We start from the raw sequence: 20395 nt of genomic DNA, 5'->3' as shown, positions 1-20395 counted from the left end.
GGCGAGAGCGCCGCTGTCGGGAGAGCTGAGCGATCGATCCAGGCTAGAGCAATAGAGCGCCGAGAGCGGGGCCGCGGGGATATTCCCGGGGGCACTCATGGGGACATTCGCGGGGGCTTTTACGGGGGTGTCGTCGCCCCCACGATTCCTCCGCGACGTTCCGGAGGCCGTGCGGGGGTCGCGCGGGGCCATGAGCGACCCCGCGGAGCGAGCGGAACGATCGTGCGCGAGCGGAACGTTCGTGAGGGCCCCGCGTTTCCCGGGCCGTGACGGGTGGGAGGGACCAAAATGGCGGCGCCCAGCGCCGGGGGAGCGGTGGCGGCGGCGGCGGCGGGGGGGAACCGAGGGAGGCCGCCCCCCGTCACCCCCCGGCAGATCCGCGACCTCATCGACGGCGGCATCGCCACCGAGGGGCCCGGGCCCGGCGGGTGAGGGGCAGTGATGGGGGGGCCTCGCTGGTACCGGGGCTGGCGGTGGGGGGAGGCCCAGCTGTGTGAGGGGAGGGGACTCATGAGGGGATTGGGGACCCCTCGGTGTTATTTGGGGTCCTGCGGGGGGAGTTGGAGCGGGAGCGCGGCTGGAGGGGACTGGGAGGTGCTGGGAATTTTTATTGGGGAAGGATAACGGGAAAAGAGAGCGAGGGAAGGGCTGGGAGCGGCTGGGAAGCGCTGGGAGCGCTGGGAACTGGCGGGTGCTGGGAGGGGACACTGGTGGGATTAAGGGGCACTGGGAATACTGGGAAGCACTGGGATTAATGGAAGGACAAGGAGGCAGCAGTGGGAATAGATCGTGGGACACTGGGGCAGCACTGGGGACATTGGGGGGGCACTGGGAGGGCACTGAGGGCACTTGGGGTGCTGGGAGAGTACTGGGGACACTGGGAGGATACTGAGGGCACTGGGAGCACTGGGAGGGCACTAGAGACACGGGGAGGGTACTTAGGGCACTGGGGGGCACTGGGGACACTGGGAGGGCACTGGGAGGGTATTAGAGATACTGGGAGTGTACTGAGGGCACTGGGAGAGCACTGGGGACGTTGGGGGGGCACTGGGGATACTGGGAGGGTACTGGGGACACTGGGAGGGCACTGGGGATACTGGGAGGGTACTGAGGGTACTGGAGACACTGGGAGGGTACTGAGGGCACTGGGAGCACTGGGAGGGCACTGGGGATACTGGGAGGGTATTAGAGATACTGGGAGGGTACTGAGGACACTGGGAGGGCACTGGGAGAGTACTGGGAGGGTACTGAGGGCACTGGGGACACTGGGAGGGCACTGGGGACACTGGGAGGGCACTGAGGGTGCTGGGAGAGTACTGGGGACACTGGGAGAGTACTGGGAGCACTGGGAGAGTACTGAGGGTACTGGGGACACTGGGAGGGTACTGAGGGCACTGGGAGCACTGGAAGGGTACTGGGGACACTGGGAGGGCACTGGGGACACTGGGAGGGTTCTGAGGGCACTGGGAGCACTGGGAGGGCACTGGGAGCACTGGGAGGGTACTGGGGACACTGGGAGCACTGGGAGCACTGGGAGGGCAGCCCAGGGAAGTGACCTGTGGAGTCCCCATGGCCTGAGCTGGCCATGCTGGTGACACCTTGGTGGGGCACTGGGAGTGCCAGGGATCACTGGGAGGCACTGGGAGCAATGGGAGCTGAGCTTTGGGGGTGTCTCAGGGGCTCCCTTGTCCCATCTCTGAATTTTGGCTGATTTGGAAAAGTGTTGGGAAGAAGCCAAAGGGCAGCCATGGGATTGGGATTCCAGCTTTGGGATCAACATTCCAGCCACAGATTCCAGACTCCAATCCTCAATCTGCCCTTGCTGGGCTCAGAGAACAAATCCCAGTTCCCTCCTTGTGCCATCAAATCCCAGCTGTCAGTCACTGCAGTTCAGGGCACCCTTGCAATTTAATTAATTCATTGTTTTATTAGGAATGAATGAAAAGTTGGGAATGGGGAGCTCTGTTGAAAATCCTTGTCAGGACAGACCTGAGGGGTGCTGGGTTAGGAAGTGCTCTGTGGTTTTTGTATTTTATTATTTTTTTTAATCAATGGAATAATTCCAGGAGTTTTCCTTTTAGGAAAGACACATCAGACTGCTCAGAGCAAGCCAATGGACCTTCCCAAATGGAGGCTCTGTCCTTGGAGTCTGCCAGCAGGGAAGCTTATTTCAGCAGAGTGGAGACATTCACCATATCCTTTGGGCTGCTGGAAAATCCATCTTGGAATTCTGGGGGAGGGAGCCAGAGGGATCATTGATCCAATTCCTGGCTTTGCACAGATATCCCAAAATCCTGCCCTGTCCCTAAGAGGTGTCCAAACGCTCCTGGAGGTTTTTCAGGGGAATGCTGAGTGTCTCAGCACCCTCTGGGGGAAGGGCCTCTTCCTGAATCCTGGCTTTTCCTAAATCCAACTTCTTCCTAAATCCAGCCTCTTCCTAAATCCAGCCTCTTCCTAAAATCCTGGCTTTTCCTAAAATCCTGGCTTTTCCTAAAATCCTGGCTTTTTCTAAATCCTGGCTTTTCCTAAATTCCAGCCTCATCCTAAAATCCAGCCTCTTCCTAAATCCTGGCTTTTCCTAAATCCAGCCTTTTCCTAAATCCTGGCTCTTCTTAAAATCCAGCCTCTTCCTAAAATCCTGGCTTTTCCTAAAATCCTGGCTTTTCCTGAAATCCCCTCTTCCTAAAATCCAGCCTCTTCCTAAATCCTGGCTTTTCCTAAATCCATCCTCTTCCTAAAATCCAGCCTTTTCCTGAAATCCAACCTCTTCCTATAATCCTGGCTTTTCCTAAAATCCTGGCTTTTCCTAAAATCCTGGCTTTTCCTAAATCCCACCTCTTCCTAAAATCCAGCCTTTTCCTAAAATCTAAACTTCTCCTGAAATCCAGCCTTTCTAAATTCCAAGCTTTTTCTAAATTCCATCCTTCTCCTAAATTCCATCCTATTCCTAAAACCCAACCTGTTCCTAAAATCCCACCTCTTCCTAAAATCCTTTTCCTAAATTCCATCCTTTTCCTAAAATCTAAACTTCTCCTGAAATCCTGCCTCTTCCTAAAATCCCATCTCTTCCTAAAATCCAGCCTTTCCTAAATTCCAACCTTTTTCTAAATTCCATCCTTCTTCTAAAACCCAACCTTTTCCTAAAATTACACCTCTTCCTAAAATCCAACTTTTTCCAGAAATCCCACCTCTTGCTAAAATCCATCCTTTTCCTAAATTCCATCCTTTTCCTAAAATCTAATCTTCTCCTGAAATCCAGCCTCTTCCTAAAATTTTGCCTTTCCTGAATTTCAACCTTTTCCTAAAACCCAACCTTTTCCTAAAATCACACCTCTTCCTAAAATCCAACTTCTTCAAGAAATCCAACCTCTTCCTAAAATCCAGCTTTTCCTAAATTCCAAGCTTTTCCTAAATTCCAACCTTATTCTAACTTCCATCCTTTTCCTACATTCCTTTCTTTTCCAAAATCCCACATTTTCCTAAAATCTAACCTTTTCCTAAAATCCAGCCTTTTCTAAATTCCAACCTTTTTCTAAATTCCATCCTTCTCCTAAAACCCAACCTTTTCCTAAAATCCCACCTCTTCCTAAAATCCAATTTTTCCAGAAATCCAACTTTTCCCTATAATCCAACCTTTTCCTAAAATCCATCCTTTTCCTAAAATCTAAACTTCTGCTGAAGTCTCACCTCTTTCTAAAATCCAACCTTTTCCTGAATTCCAACTTTTTTCTAAAATCCAACTTTTCCCTATAATCCATCCTTTTCCTAAATCCCACCTCTTCCTAAAATCCCACCTCTTCCTAAAATCCTGCCTTTTCCTAAATTCCAACCTTTTCCCAAAATCCAGCCTTTCCTGAATTCCCACCTCTTCCTAAAATCCATCCTTTTCCTGAAATCCATCCTTTTCCTAAAGCACAACTTTTCCCTAAAATCCAACTTTTCCTTATGATCCATCCTTTTCCTAAATTCCATTCTTTTCCTAAAATCTAAACTTCTCCTGAAATTCAGCCTCTTCCTAAATTCCATCCTTTCTCCTAAATTCCATCCTTTCTCCTAAATTCCATCCTTCTCCTAAATTTCATCCTTTCCCTAAATCCCACCTCTTCCTAAAATCCCACCTTTTCCTAAAATCCAGCTTTTCCTAAATTCCAACCTTTTCCTAAATTCCATCCTTTTCCTAAAATCTAAACTTCTCCTGAAATCCAGCCTTTCCTAAAATCCAGCTTTTCCTAAATTCCAAGCTTTCCCTAAATTCCATCCTTTTCCTAAAATCTAAACTTCTCGTGAAATCCAACCTTTTCCTAAAATCCAACCTCTTCCTAAATTCCAGCCTTTTTCTAAATTCCAGCCTTTTCCTAAATCCAACCTCTTCCTAAAATCCAGCTTTACCTAAATTCCAACCTTATTCTAAATTCCAACCTTTTCCTAAAACCCAACCTTTTCCTAAAATCACACCTCTTCCTAAAATCCAACTTTTTCCAGAAATCCAACCTCTTCCTAAAATCCAGCTTTTCCTAAATTCCAACCTTATTCTAAATTCCATCCTTTTCCTACATTCCATCCTTTTCCTAAATCCCACCTCCTCCTAAATTCCAACCTTTTCCTAAAATCCAGCCTTTCCTAAATTCCAACCTTTTTCTAAACTCCATCCTTCTCCTAAAACCAAATCTTTTTCTAAAATCCCACCTGTTCTTAAACCCCAGCCTCTTCTTAAACCCAACCTCTTCCTACAACCCAACCTTTCTAAAACCCCATCATTTCCAAAATCCCATCATTTCCCCCAACCCCCCAGCACCTCCCCAGCCATTCCCTGTGTCCCTGAGCAATCCACATCCCTGTGTGATCTCCCTTTCCCAGGGAATCCTCCCCCACCCCCAGAACTTTCCTTGACGCGCTCACCCGCTGAAGTGGGCGGGCAAACCGCACTCGCTGTCGCCGCTGGTGTGCGCCAGGTTCGGCTGGCTCAACGTGGAGTGTGACATGCTGAGGTGCTCCAGCTGCCAGGCCTACCTGTGCATGAGCCTGCAGCTCGCCTTGGACCTCAGCAGCTGTGAGTGGGGCTTGGGGATTGCAGCATTTCAGGTTTTTGGGATCGCGGAATTTCGGTGTTTTGGGATCGCGGCATTTCAGGATTTTGGCATTTCGGGATTTCCAGGGGTGGGTTGGGGTGTCTCGAGGTAAATTTGGGGTGTTTGGTTGTGGGGAGTGGGGTAATCAATCCTGGTTTGTTGTTGGAGGTGGGTAAGGAAGGGGAATTCCGGCTGGGAGAGGTGGTGGAGTTGTAGGGAAGGAGTTGGGAGGGGTCTCAAAACTTCAGGAGTGGTTCCAGGGAATGGTGGTTCCAAGGAGTGGTGGTTTAGGGGAATGATGATTTAAGGGAATGGTGATCTCAGGGAATGACAGCCCCAAGGAAAGGAATTGTGTTTTCAGGGAATGGTGATTCCAAGGAGTGATGGTTTAGGGGAATGGTGGTTTAAGGGAATGGTGATTTCAGGGAAAGGAACGAAATTGTGTTTTCAGGGAGTGATGATCACAGGGAATCATGGTTCCAAGGAATAATGGTCCTAAGGAATGATAGTTTTAGGGGATGATGATCTCAGGGAATGATGGTTTCAGGGAATAATAGCACAGGGAATGATGATTCCAAGGAAATGAATTGTATTTTCAGGGAATGATGATCTCAGGGAATGATGGTTCCAAGGAATGATAGTTCCAAGCAAAGGAATTGTGTTTTCAGGGAATGATGATTTAAGGGAATTATGGTTTAAGGGAATGATGATCTCAGGGAATGATGGCTCCAAGGACAGGAATTATGTTTTCAAGGAATGATGATCTCAGGGAATGGTAGTTCCAAGGAATGATGGCCCCAGAAAAGATGATCTCAGGGAATGATGGTTCCAAGGACTTGTTTTCAGGGAGTGATGGTCCCAGGGAGTGATGGTTTCAAGGAATAATGGTCCTAAGGAATGATAGTTTTAGGGGATGATGATCTCAGGGAATGATGGTTTCAGGGAATAATAGCTCAGGGAATGATGATTCCAAGGAAAGGAATTGTGTTCTCAGGGAATGATGATCTCAGGGAATGATGATTCCAACAAATGATAGCCCCAAGGAAAGGAATTGTGTTTTCAGGGAATGATGATCTCAGGGAATGGTAGTTCCAAGGAATGATGGTTCCAAGGAGTGATGGTTTAAGGGAATGATGATCTCAGGGAATGATGGCCCCAAGGAGAGGAATTGTGTTTTCAAGGAATGATGATCTCAGGGAATGATTGTTCCAAGGAATAATGGTGTCCTAAGGAATGATAGTTTTAGGGGATGATGATCTCTGGGAATGATTGTTCCAAGGAATGATGGCCCCAGGAACAATGATTTCAGGGAATGATGGTTCCAAGGAATTGTTTTCAGGGAGTGATGGTCCCAGGGAGTGATGGTTTCAAGGAATAATGGTCCTAAGGAATGATAGTTTTAGGGGATGATGATCTCAGGGAATGATGGTTTCACGGAATAATAACTCAGGGAATGATGATTCCAAGGAAAGGAATTGTGTTCTCAGGGAATGATGATCTCAGGGAATGATGATTCCAACAAATGATAGCCCCAAGGAAAGGAATTGTGTTTTCAGGGAATGATGATCTCAGGGAATGGTAGTTCCAAGGAATGATGGTCCTAAGGAGTGATGGTTTAAGGGAATGATGATCTCAGGGAATGATGGTTCCAAGGAATGATAGCCCCAAGGAAAGGAATTGTGTTCTCAGGGAATGATGATTTAAGGGAATTATGGTTTAAGGGAATGATGATCTCAGGGAATGATAGCCCCAAGGATAGGAATTGTGTTTTCAGGGAATGATGATCTCAGGGAATGATTGTTCCAAGGAATGATGGCCCCAGGAACAATGATCTCAGGGAATGATGATTCCAAGGAATTGTTTTCAGGGAGTGATGGTCCCAGGGAATGAAAAATTAGGGGTGTTTGGTTGTGGGGAGTGGGATAATCAATCCTGGTTTGTTGTTGGAGGTGGGTAAGGAAGGGGAATTGCAGCTGGGAGAGGTGGTGGAGTTGTAGGGAAGGAATTGGGAGGGGTCTCAAAGGTTCAGGTTCCAGGGAATGGTGGTTCCAAGGAGTGGTGGTTTAGGGGAATGGTGATCTCAGGGAATGATGGTTTGAGGGAGTGGTGATCTCAGGGAAAGTAAAGAAATTGTGTTTTCAGGGAATTATGGTCTCAGGGAATGATGGTTCCAAGGAGTGATGGTTTAAGGGAATGATGATCTCAGGGAATGATGACCCCAAGGAGAGGAATTGTGTTTTCAAGGAATGATGATCTCAGGGAATGATTGTTCCAAGGAATGATGGTCCTAAGGAATGATAGTTTTTAGGGGATGATGATCTCAGGGAATTATATTTTCAGGGAATGATGGTTCCAAGGTATGATAGCCCCAGGGAATGATGATTCCAAGGAAAGGAATTATTTTCAGGCAATGATGGTCCTAAGGAATCTCAGGGCATGATAGTCCTAAAGAATGTCCTAAAGAATGATAGTTTTAGGGAATGATGATCTCAGGGAATGATGGTTCCAAGGAATGATGATCCTAAGGAGTGATGGTTTAAGGGAATGATGATCTCAGGGAATGATGGTTCCAAGGAATGATAGCCCCAGGGAATGATGATTCCAAGGAAAGGAATTGTGTTTTCAGGCAATGATGGTCCTAAGGAATCTCAGGAAATGATAGTCCTAAAGAATGTCCTAAAGAATGATAGTTTTAGGGAATGATGATCTCAGGGAATGGTAGTTCCAAGGAATTATGATCCTAAGCAGTGATGGTTTAAGGGAGTGATAATCTCAGGGAATGATGGTTCCAAGGAATGATAGTTCCAAGCAAAGGAATTGTGTTTTCAGGGAATGATGATTTAAGGGAATTATGGTTTAAGGGAATGATGATCTCAGGGAATGATGGCCCCAAGGAGAGGAATTGTGTTTTCAAGGAATGATGATCTCAGGAAATGATGGTTCCAAGGAATGATGGTCCCAGGAACAATGATTTCAGGGAATGATGGTTCCAAGGAATAATGGTTCTAAGGAATGATAGTTTTAGGGAATGATGATCTCAGGGAATGATGGTTTCAGGGAATAATAGCACAGGGAATGATGATTCCAAGGAAAGGAATTGTATTTTCAGGGAATGATGATCTCAGGGAATGATGGTTCCAAGGAGTGGTGGTTTAAGGGAATGATGGTTTAAGGGAATGATGATCTCAGGGAATGATGACCCCAAGGAAAGGAATTTTCAAGGAATGATGATCTCAGGGAATGATTGTTCCAAGGAATGATGGCCCCAGGAACAATGATCTCAGGGAATGATGGTTCCAATGAATTGTTTTTAGGGAATTATGATCTCAGGGAATGATGTTTTCAGGGAATAATAGCCCAGGGAATGATGATTCCAAGGAATTATGGTCCTAAGGAATGATAGTTTTAGGGGATGATGATCTCAGGGAATTATGGTTCCAAGGAATAATAGCCCTAGGGAATGAAATTGTATTTTCAGGGAATGATGGTTTCAGGGAATTATATTTTCAGGGAATGATGCTTCCAAGGAAAGGAATTATATTTTCAGGGAGTGATGGTTCCAAGGAAAGGAATTATATTTTCAGGGAATGATGGTCTCAGGGAGTTATATTTTCAGGGAATGATGATCTCAGGAAATGGTAGTTCCAAGGAATGATGGTTTCAGGGAATGATGGAATCCTCACTGTAAAAACAATTTTTTTATGTTGGGATAAAACCTTTCCCAGCACCCCCTGTCCCTGCTGCTCCTTGTCCTCTCCATGGAAAGGAGACCCTCCATCTCTTTGTACCCATCCTTTAAGGACTGGGGAACCCCAGTGAGGTTCCAAACCCTAAATCAGACCAAGGGAATTATCCAAAAACTGAATATTCCAGAGCTGGATCATTTTGGTGGAGCAGCAATGTTGAGCTGAGCCTCCCCTGGTGCAGCTCATGCTGGAATTCTGTGCCACAGGATGCATTTAAGGATCTGAAAATCTTTATTTTAAAAATCTGGTTTGAAAATTTTCTTTCCCAATTCCTGGATCTACTTCCTTGATCTTCCACTGAATGTTTGTTGCTGCTCACCAAAACCATTCAGGCAGAAGTTACATTGTGAGATTTAATTTATAAATTCTCACTTCTCAATTTTCCTGGCTGCAATTCCCCTGGAAGTGGACAGGGAGCACATCCAGGTGGCTCATGGCAACTCTGAACCTTTCCTTTTGGGTCACTCAATATCAACATTCCCCTGTTTATTCAGATTATCTCTGTTAAATAAACCTTGGCCTAATTATTCCAGTGGAAATCACACCAGATTAGGAAAATCTAAAATAATCAAAGATTGGGAAGAATCAAAAAATTGGGAAAGAAATTCTGAAGGTGCAAAATGAAATTAAATGTCAGATTTTTAATTTTTTTTTTGGGGAAGGGGAAGTTTGATTTCCAGACATGGCTGAGATTTGGCCAGGGTGGAGGGATTGGCACCATCCCAAGAGGAAAAAAAATGAAAATCTGGCAGGATGCAGCAGGTTCTGTGCCCATGGTTGGCTGGGGCTGTTTTAACACAGGCTCCCCTGCTCCTGTGCCTTGGCTCTGGGCAGGTGGGACTGCTGAGGTGACATTTGCTGCCTGGAATTCCTCTAGGTGGGAAATCTCAGGCAGCATCCAAAGGAAGCTCTCCCATGCTGCTGCTTTTTCCTGGCTTGCTTTTCATTCCCTGGGTTTTTCCCTGCAGACAAGGAGCGCTGTGAGGAGCTCAGGAAGGCTCTGAGCACTGCCCATGAGAAGTTCTGCTTCTGGCCAGACAGCCCCTGCCCAGGTGGGTGCCTCAGATTCTTACAATCCAGCATTATTCCCATTTTTTCTGTCCTTTTCCATTGTTATTTCTGTCATCACACTCTGCTTTTCCCTGTGGGAATGGTGAAATACAAATAATAATAGAGCAAATAAAACCTCCAGGGTTTTCTTGACCTTTGGAGCAGTTTTGGGGTGTAACTGAGGTGGGGTGGCTCAAAGAGGGATAAATCCTGATTTGGGAATGCTGGGAAGGGAAAAGGCTCTGCTGAGCTTTTCCTTGAAAAGCCAGAAAAATAATCATGGAATTGTTGGGGTTGGATGGAACCAGGGACACTTCCACTGTCCCAAAGTGCTCCAAACCCCATCCAGGACACTCCAGGGATCCAGGAACAGCCACAGCTTCTCTGGGAATTCCATCCCATCTCCTCCCACCTTCCCAACCAGAAATTCCTTCCCAATATCCCAAACTTTTCCTCCTTCACCTTAAAGCCATTCCTTGCTGTCCTATCCCTGCAGTGATGTGCTGGGCTGCTGTTTCTCCCTTTCCCTGTGGGATGAGGAGGGTTGGGAATGCTGAGCAGTTTTTCCTCTCCCCAGATCGATTTGCCAGGCTGCTGGATGAGCCCAGAGTGCTCCTCCAGGATTTCCTGGATCGTTTCCAGAGCCTGTGTCAGCTGGAGCTGCAGCTGCCCTCCCTCAGACCAGAAGATCTGAAAAACATGGTGAGTTCCCTCCTGCTCCCAAAATCTGGGGCATTCCAGGTGTCAGGGGTGATCCTGGGTGCACCCAAAATGAGGAATTTCAACCTCTGTGTGTGAGGGATCTGCTCCCACCTGGTTTTTTCTCCTTGTGGTGGTTCTGCCATGGAAAAATGCAGAGAGGAGTTTGGAATGGTTCATCAGCTGGGAAATGTGTGTGGTTCCCACTCTGGGCTTTTCCCAGTGTCCAGGTGCCTGGGAAAGGGGATTTGGGATCCCACAGACTCCTTTGGGATCTCTTCCTGGCAGCTCTCCTTTTTTTCCCCCTCCTTTTTTTCTCCCTCCTTTTTTTTCTCCCTCCTTTTTTTCCCCCCTCCTTTTTTTTCTCCCTCCTTTTTTTCCCCCTCCTTTTTTTCCCCCCTCCTTTTTTTTCCCCTCCTTTTTTTCCCCCTCCTTTTTTTCCCCCTCCTTTTTTTCCCCCTCCTTTTTTTCCCCCTCCTTTTTTTCCCCCTCCTTTTTTTCCCCCTCCCTTTTTCCCCCTTTTTTCCCCCCTTTCTTTTTCCCCCTTTCTTTTTCCCCCTTTCTTTTTCCCCCTTTCTTTTTCCCCCTTTCCTTTTTCCCCCTTCCCTTTTTCCCCCTTTCCTTTTTCCCCCTTTCCTTTTTCCCCCTTTCCTTTTTCCCCCTTTCCTTTTTCCCCCTTTCCTTTTTCCCCCTTCCTTTTTCCCCCTCCCTTTTTCCCCTTCCTTTTTCCCCCTTGGCAAAGCAAAACACAACTGAGCCAGTTAAAATCAACATCATAGATGGGGTTTAATAGAATTTTTCCCCTGACTTTTCCAAGCCCAGACTTTCCCTTCACTTTCCCCATGACCTGAGAAGATGAAGGAGCTCCACAGGCAGGAGGGAGAAGCAGGAAAAGCCAGGAACAAATGTGGAATTGCCACCCTGTAGGAACCTGTGCTGTCCTTGCTGTGCTGCAGCCAAGTCTGGCTGGTTGGACACTCCTTGGCCAGGCAGCAGATGGCTCTGGGCAGCCAGGAGCTGTGTGGGATCCAGGGAATCATCATCCATTCACACAACCACGGGGCTGCTTTAGGGCTGGCTGAGCTCAGAAAGCAGCAGAGACTCCCAAAACCATGGCAGGGATGGGAATATTCCATGGGATGAGGAGCCAGATGAGTGAATTTTCCCTTTTCACCAGAGCTGCACAATGCAATTCCAGCATTTCTCTCCACAATAAAACCACTTTATCCCTGTGCTCCACAGTCCCTGACAGAGGAAAGGATCACTCTGCTCCTGCAGCTCATCGAGGAGGAGCTGGAGCACAAAGGGACAGAGGGAGAGAAGGCTCCTGGCAAGTTCTCCACGGAAATCCTGCAGGTGCACGTCCCTGCCTGCATCCTGGCGCTGTGTGGCTGGACCTGCAGGTGGGCAGGGCTGCAGGGAAGGGCCTGGAATGTTCTCCTGCTCTGGCCTGCCCATGAAGCTCTGGGGGGCTGCAGGGATGTGCAATGTTCCTCCTCTGTAATGTCCACTGTCTTTTTTTTTCACTGTTTTTGGTGTTTTCCTTCTTTTCCACAATGCTCCTGCTTCCCTTATTTCACTGTTTTCCTGTTTTTCCCTCTTTTTCACTAGGATCCTGCTTCTCTTATTTAACTGTTTTCACAGTATTCCATTACATTCTTGCATCCCTTATTTTACCACATTTTCCCCTTTTTTTCCCTCTCCTTTTTTCCCCCTCCTTTTTTTCCCCCTCCTTTTTTTCCCCTCTCCTTTTTTTCCCCCTCCTTTTTTTTTCCTCCTTTTTTCCCCCCTCCTTTTTTTCCCCCCTCCTTTTTTCCCCCCTCCTTTTTTCCCCCCTCCTTTTTTTCCCCCCTCCTTTTTTCCCCTCCTTTTTTCCCCTCCTTTTTTCCCCTCCTTTTTTCCCCTCCTTTTTTTCCCCCCTCCTTTTTTCCCCTCCTTTTTTCCCTTCCTTTTTTCCCTCCTCCTTTTTCCCCTCCTGGCAAAGCAAAATACAACTGAGCCAGTTAAAATCAACATCATAGTTGAATTTTTTCCCTGACTTTTCCAAGCCCAGGTTTATCCCTGCCCACCTGTCCTGACTTTCCCCATCCCTGGAAATGTCCAAGGCTGGGTTGGACAGGGCTTGGAGCAACCTGTTCCTAAAACCCAACCTTTTCCTAAAATCTTTTCCTTGGGATAGTGGGAGGTGTCCCTGCCTATGAGGGGTTGGAATGAGATGATCTTTGAGATACCTCCCAACCCATCCTGGGATTCCATGGGGATTCCATGAGGAATTCATGAGGATTCTATGGGAATTCATTCAGGATTCCATATGGGAATTCATTGGGGATTCTATGAGGATTCCATGGGAGTTCATTGAGGATTCCATAAGGATTCCATGGGGTTTCCATGGGGATTCATTGGGGGTTCCATGGAAATTCATTGAGGATTCCATGTGGGGATTCCATGAGGATTCCATGGAAATTCATTGAGGATTCTATGGGGATTCCATGTAAATTCATTGAAGATTCCATGAGGAATTCATTGAGGATTTCATGGGGATTTCATGGGGATTCCATGGGAATTCATTGAAGATTCCATGAGGAATTCATTGAGGATTTCATGGGGATTTCATGGGAATTCATTGAGGATTCCATGAGGATTCATTGAGGGTTCCATGGGGATTCATCAAGGATTCCATGGGGAATTCATTGAGGATTCCATGGGAATTCATTGAGGATTCCATGGAAATTCATTGAGGATTCCATGAGGATTCCATGGGGATTCCATGAGGATTCATTAAGGATTCCATGAGGATTCCATGGGGATCCCATGAGGAGTCCATGGGAATTCATTGAGGATTCCATGTGGGGATTCCAAATGGGGATTCCATGACGATTCCATGAGGACTCCATGGAAATTCATTGAGGATTCCATAAGGATTCCATGGGGTTTCCATGGGTATTCATTGGGGATTCCATGGAAATTCATTGAGGATTCCATGTGGGGATTCCATGTGAGGATTCCATGGAAATTCATTGAGGATTCCATGTGGGGATTCCATGAGGATTCCATGGAAATTCATTGAGGATTCATTGAAGATTCCATGGAAATTCATTGAGGATTCTATGGGGATTCCATGGAAATTCATTGAGGATTCCATGTGGAGATTCCATGAGGATTCCATGGAAATTCATTGAGGACTCCATGGGAATTCTTTGAGGATTCCATGAGGATTCCATCAGGATTCCATGGGAATTCATTGAGGAGTCCATGGGAATTCCTTGAGGATTCATTGAGGATTCCATGGGGATTCCATGAGGATTCCATGGGGATTCATTGAGGATTCCATGGGAATTCATTGAGGATTCCATGGGGATTCATTGAGGATTCCATGGGAATTCATTGAGGATTCCATGGGAATTCATTGAGGATTCCATGGGGATTCATTGAGGATTCCATGTGGGGATTCCAAATGGGGATTCCATGTGGGGATTCCAAATGGGGATTCCATGTGGGGATTCCAAATGGGGATTCCATGTGGGGATTCCAAATGGGGATTCCATGAGGATTCCATGGGGATTCCATGAGGACTCCATGGAAATTCATTGAGGATTCCATAAGGATTCCATGGGGTTTCCATGGGGATTCATTGGGGATTCCGTGGAAATTCATTGAGGATTCCATGGGGATTCCATGAGCATTCCATGAGCATTCCATGAGGACTCCATGAGGATCCCGTGAGCATTTCATGAGAATTCCATGAGGATCCCATGACCATCCCCTTGTCTCCGTCCCCGCAGCACCACCTCAGGCTCCATGAACCTGTCTGTGATCACCTGCTCCCGCTGCATGAGGAAGGTTGGGCTCTGGGCTTTCCAGCAGCTGGAATCTGCTGCAGCTCCAGAGCTGGATTCCTGCAGCTCCAGCAGCACCACCCCGGCCGCTCCCGAGCGATTCCCGCCCGTCCCCACGTCCCCTCGCAGGATGCTGACACGGAGCCAGGACCCAGCCCCTGAGCAGGTACATCCTGGGCTGGGTGGAGCACTTGGGTTGGGGTTGTTTTATTTTTTATTTTATTTTATTTTATTTTATTTTTTTATTCTATTTTTTATTTTATTTTATTTTTTTTTCTCTTCTGCCAGAGTTGGGATTAAAAGCTCAAGGGATGGTTTTTGGACTCAGATGTTTATTAATTTTTATCTGTGTTGCAGTGAGTGCTACAGCACTTTTAGCTAAAAATGAAGAAATGATCTGTGTCTCTCCTTACAACATCTTTTAAGGCCTAACTGTCTAATTAAGAATTAGCACCTAAATTATTTTTACTTTTAACCCAATGACCACACACAAGATTCCCCCTAGACCCATGAAGAAGAAACCTCCATCCTAAAACCTCCATCTTGCTTTTTATATATAGCTATATTCTAAACCCCCAAATTTTTCACCCTGTGATATTACACACTTCCATTCAAACTACACACCAGTGGTTTTGGTTCTGTCATTCAATTTTGGAAGCCTTATCCAGGTCAAAGCAGTGTTTTCTTGTGGGTCAGCCCACAAAGTCTCAAATTCTCAGTATCCAGGATTCCAACACACTTGGCCAACTCCAGATTCTCCAAATCCTGAGCTGTCCTCATCCAGATCCAATGAACACATCCCTGTGGTGGGCAGGGCTGCTGTGGGATGGCCAGGGAGGGTTGGAGCTTTTTTTTTAATTACAGCTGCACCATTTTGACTAAAATTTTGCTCTGAACCCGAAGTGCGGCTTATAATCAGGTGTGGGTTATATATGGACAAAGAAGGAAAAGTTGCTGTTTTAGTTTGGAGGACAGGTGTGTGCTGAGAAAGGCAGGAGCTTCTCTTTGAAATGGAGAATGGAAACCCCCTCCTTCCAAATTATTGTAATTTTGAAATCAAGGGGCTCTCAGGCAAAGATATGGGAATAGGAATAACAGTTCTTTACTAGGGAAATTAAAATAGAAATACAGCACTACAAAGAACAAACCCCAAACCCTGACACAGTCAGAGTACAGCCTGACACCCGTCAGGCAGGGTGTTGGCAGCAGTCCCATTCCATGGTGGCTGCATCCTCCTGCAGTGACAGATGTGGCTCAGCTGGAGCAGTGCTCCTGTACAAGGTGCAGTTTCCCTCTAAAGCTCCAGTGGGGATGTGGAGAAATCCGGTTTTCCTCTGGAGTCCAGTGGAGAAAGGGGCTCCCTTAGTGTCCCAAACCCTCTGTTTTTATCTTGGTAAGAAATGTTGGGCTCTTCCCCCTGGCTGGAGCAACTCCCAATGGGATGCAGTAATTTTATCAGTGCCACAGTGGGACTCAATGGCCATGAGCAGAAAATGACTGGCTGGAGGAAGGATGGGCTGTGAAAAGATAAAGAACACTGCCCCAGCTGGTTTATAAACCATGGCCATGAACAGGAGATATCCCATGGAGATAAAGAACACTGCCCCAGCTGGTTTATAAACCATGGCCATGAACAGGAGATATCCCATGAGATAAAGAACACTGCCCCAGCTGGTTTATAAACCATGGCCATGAACAGGAGATATCCCATGAGATAAAGAACACTGCCCCAGCTGGTTTCAATGGATGCCCATTAGCAGAATATCTCCCACAGAGATCAGGATCACTGCCCCACCCTCAACAGATCTTGACAGAACAGAAACCATTGATCACACTCTGTGTTGTGCTGCTTATAATCATGAAATTACTGTAATTAAATTAATGATTTCATCCCTGCTTTCCCCCCAGCAGCAGGAGAAGAGCCCATCCCCCGCCGTGTCCCGCCCCAGGGGCTGGGATTCCCCCAGCTCCATGGACAGGGGGGAGCTGGACATGAGCAGCCCTGCCCTGAGGAGCCGCCCTGTCACCAGGAGCATGGGACAAGGGGACACCATGGAGGTGCCATCCAGCCCCGCCCGCAGGGCCAAGCGCGCGCGGCTCTGCTCCTCCAGCAGCTCGGTGAGTCCAGCAGGGATCAGCTCAGGGCTGCACTGAGAGGGTGTCTGAACCCTGAATCATCCTCCTGTTGTGTCCTTTCTCTGTCACCTCCTCCCTGCCCAGGACACTTCCTCGAGGAGTTTCTTTCACCCCAGCGCTCAGCACCGCGATTGGTGTCCCTGGGTGAGCGCTGCTGAGGGAGAGGAGTCCCTGGAAGATTCTACATCCCACGTGGAGAAGGAGCCTGGCAAGGCTGAGCCAGGCTGGGAAGTGGTGCTGAAGAAACTCCTTGGCATCCAAAAATGTGACACAGTGCCCGAAACGGAGCCAGTGGTGAGCATGGGGTACCCAAACCCGAATGCTGCAAAAATTTGGGATGGATGGGCTTTGTTTGGGATGAACATGACCTCAGCCAGGTGACAAGGACCGAGCTGATCCTGAGCTCTGCCTCCATGCAAGGCCAGGCTGTGCTGGAGCTGCTTGAGGACAGCTATAAATAACATTGCCAAGCTCCTCAGCACTGCCCAAGATCCGGTTTCATTCCGTGTCCCCAGAGCTCCTCTCTGCAGCCATCCCCGTTCCTGCCTCCAGGCTCTTGCACTGCCAGGTTTGCCAAGCCAGGGGAGCAGAGCTGAGGCCACAACTCCCTCCCCATGTGGCTGTGGAGCAGCTGCTGCCTCCCTGGATCTCATTATCCACTTGGATTCCTCCTGCCAGCTCCTTCCTGCTTCAGGGGAGCGCTGGAGCATTGCTGCTTCAGCATTTGTCCTGGGGGTTTTGTGTGATCTGTGTCCCAAACAGGTCCCTTCCAGTGGCAGGTGTCCCTACCCACAGCAGGGGGGCTGGAACTGGGGGATCTTTAAGGTCCCTTCCAACCCAAACCATTCCAGGATTCTGCCAGGAAAGCTCCAGATGGTCCAGCAGGACCAGTCACAAATCAGAGGCAGCAGACCCAGCTGGAGCAGGGGATGGTTGGAGTCCCTTCCTGCTTTTTGGGGTCCCTTCCTGCTTTTTGGAATCCTTTCCTACTTTTTGGGGTCCCTTCCTGTTTTTTAAAGTCCCTTTCTGCTTTTGGGATCCTTTCCTGCTTTTTGGGTTCCTTTCCTGCTTCTTGGGGTCCCTTTCTGTTTTTTGGAATCCTTTCCTGCTTTTTAGGGTCCCTTTCCTGCTTTTTGGAGTCCCTGGTTTTTTAAGTCCCTTCCTGCATTCTGGGGTTCTTTCCTGCTTCTTGGAATCCTTTCCTGCTTTTTAGGGTCCCTTTCCTGGTTTTTGGGGTCCCTTCCTGTTTTTTTAAGTCCCTTTCTGCTTTTGGGATCCTTTCCTGCTTTTTGGGTTCCCTTCCTGCTTCTTGGAATCCTTTCCTGCTTCTTGAGATCCTTTCCTGCTTTCTGGGGTTCTTTCCTGCTTCTTGGAATCCTTTCCTGCTTTTTAGGGTCCCTTTCTGCTTTTTTGGGGTCCCTTCCTGCTTTTTGGGGTCCCTTCCTGCTTTTTTGGGGTCCCTTCCTGCTTTTTGGGGATCCCTTCCTGGTTTTTTAAGTCCCTTTCTGCTTTTGGGGTCCCTTTCTGTTTTTTGGAATCCTTTCCTGTTTTTTGGGATCCTTTCCTGCATTTGGGATCCTTTCCTGCTTTTTGGAGTCCCTGGTTTTTTAAGTCCCTTCCTGCTTTCTGGGGTCCTTTCCTGGTTTTTGGAATCCTTTCCTGGTTTTTGGGGTCCCTTTCTGCTTTTTAGGATATTTTCCTGCTTCTTGGAATCCTTTCCTGCTTTTTGGGGTCCCTTCCTGTTTTTTAAGTCCCTTCCTGCTTTTTGGGGTCCCTTCTTGCTTTTTAGGGTCCCTTTCCTGCTTTTTGGAGTCCCTGGTTTTTTAAGTCCCTTCCTGCATTCTGGGGTCCTTTCCTGATTCTTGGAATCTTTTCCTGGTTTTTGGGGTCCCTTTCTGCTTTTTAGGATATTTTCCTGCTTCTTGGAATCCTTTCCTGGTTTTTGGGATCCCTTCCTGCTTCTTGGAGTCCTTTCCTGCTTCTTGGAATCCTTTCCTGCTTTTTGGGGTCCCTTCCTGCTTTTTAAGTCCCTTTCTGCTTTTTGGGGTCCCTTCCTGTTTTTTAAGTCCCTTTCTGCTTTTGGGGTCCCTTTCCTGCTTTTTGGTGTTCTTTCCTGCTTCTTGGAATCCTTTCCTGCTTTTTTGGGGTCCTTTCCTGCTTTTTGAGTTCTCTTCCTGCTTTTTGGGGTCCCTTCCTGCTTTTTGGAATCCTTTCCTGCTTCTTGTAGTCTCCTTGTTCTTCCCTCCATCTGGCCAGTTGTGATCATGAAAATAAGGGCCAAGCTGCTGTCCCCCAGCCAGCTGGGATATTTTGGCTGTTTTTTTTGATATTTTGGCTGTTTTTTTGGATATTTTGGCTGTGTTTTTGGATATTTTGGATGTTTTTTTGCTGCAGTTTCTCCTCATGCCCTTTGCCAGTGCCAGTTCCAGGTCCTGCTCCATGCCCTGACCTCCGGCTGTCGCTTTGTCCCCATCTCTTCCAGAGTCTCTCAGAGAAATCCTGCAAGGTGTTCCGCATTTTCAGGCAGTGGGAGAGCATGAATTCCTCCTGAGAAGACTTCTGGGAGCCAGCATGGGGCATCCTGAGAGATCCAAACCTCTCTGTGGTTCCTACAGCAGCTCCGTGCCCGGGGAAAGGGATCCGAGGGAATTCTGCTCCGACAGAGCCCTGCCACGCTGGGATCCCCTTCCCTGACTGCCTTGCTGAACCCCTGCCTTCAAAAGTGCTGCTGTGTCCCTCAGCTCCAGGGCTGGGCAGCCCTTCCTGGAGCTGGCATGTGCCAGGGACACGTGGGGTGACGAGGGGACAGCGTCACCCCCGCGCTGTCCGGCCGCGCACGGAAGGGACGCCAGGTGGGAATAAACATTTCAGTTTTGTTGTTGTGCTTTTTCCTTTCCTGCTGGCTTGGTGCTTTTTTTTTTTTTTTTTCCAGGGGAGGAGGAGGTGGAGCTCCTGGATCCTTTGGGATGCTCATTCTTTTGGGATGCACATCTGGCTGTTTTCCCTGTTTCCCACTCCACATTTTATTTTTGGGCGTTTTTCCAGTGTCTCCATCCCTGGCTTTGTGTCCCTCTGCTGCTGGCCAGTTTGGGGTGATAAATCCCTCAGGTTGGAGGGTGGGATGCAGCCAAAACCTGGGAAAAAATGAGTTAACTTACCTTGGGATGCTGGGAAGGGAGTGGTGACATCTCCATCCTTGAGGAAATTGGGAAAGGAGCTTTGGGATCTCTACTCCAGGTCCATGAATAACAGGGATATGTAATTATTTTAAAAAAATTTTTTTCTTTAAATTTTAAAATTTTTTTTTTGAGACAAGAATCTCCTGCCTCCATTTCCCCAGCCCCCTGTCTCATCCCCTTGGATGGATTTTGGGATTCTGGCTGCCCTGGGAATGCATTTGCTCCATTTTTTGCACCCCACAAATCATGGGGTGCACCCAGTCCAGGGAGGATGAAATTCCCAATCCAGGCAGGATGAAATTCCCAATCCAGGCAGGATGAAATTCCCAATCCAGGGAGGATGAAATTCCCAATCCAGGCAGGATGAAATTCCCAATCCAGGGAGGATGAAATTCCCAATCCAGGCAGGATGAAATTCCCAATCCAGGGAGAATGAAATTCCCAGTCCAGGGAGGATGAAATTCCCAATCCAGGGAGAATGAAATTCCCATTCCAGGGAGGGAAAGACCAGCCACAACCCCTCCATCCAAATTTCCAGACTGAAGAGTGCTCAGAAGATCCCCAAAATTCCCTCAGCACCCACATTCCAAGGGTTGGGTGCTGTGAGAGTGGCCTTAAAGTATCCCAAAAAGGAACAGGGTGCTGTTGTAGTCCCTGATATCCTGGAATAATCTATTCCA

General features: G+C 47.7%; 1 protein-coding gene across 2 annotated transcripts; it reads left to right on the top strand.

Annotated features, from left to right (window-relative positions):
- The first annotated feature begins 78 nt into the window (after positions 1 to 78).
- ZC3HC1 (zinc finger C3HC-type containing 1) lies at positions 79 to 19432 on the top strand. Of its 2 annotated transcripts, none has more exons than XM_042779194.1 (10): positions 79 to 428; positions 2082 to 2193; positions 4900 to 5050; positions 9784 to 9867; positions 10443 to 10567; positions 11807 to 11967; positions 14347 to 14566; positions 16312 to 16518; positions 16621 to 16830; positions 19019 to 19432. In XM_042779194.1, exons 1-10 carry the CDS (start codon positions 289 to 291, stop codon positions 19085 to 19087), a joined length of 1479 nt encoding a protein of 492 aa, XP_042635128.1. In that variant the 5' UTR covers positions 79 to 288; the 3' UTR covers positions 19088 to 19432. The 2 variants fall into 2 exon arrangements, with proteins under 2 accessions (XP_042635128.1, XP_042635127.1); XM_042779193.1 differs by having other exon boundaries at positions 16309 to 16518.
- The last annotated feature ends 963 nt before the right edge of the window (positions 19433 to 20395 follow it).

This window comes from Catharus ustulatus, chromosome 4 (assembly GCF_009819885.2).
Source record: "Catharus ustulatus isolate bCatUst1 chromosome 4, bCatUst1.pri.v2, whole genome shotgun sequence".
Taxonomy (NCBI): domain Eukaryota; kingdom Metazoa; phylum Chordata; class Aves; order Passeriformes; family Turdidae; genus Catharus; species Catharus ustulatus.
Note: the sequence above shows the minus strand (reverse complement) of the source record. Positions and strands in the feature narration are given on the sequence as shown.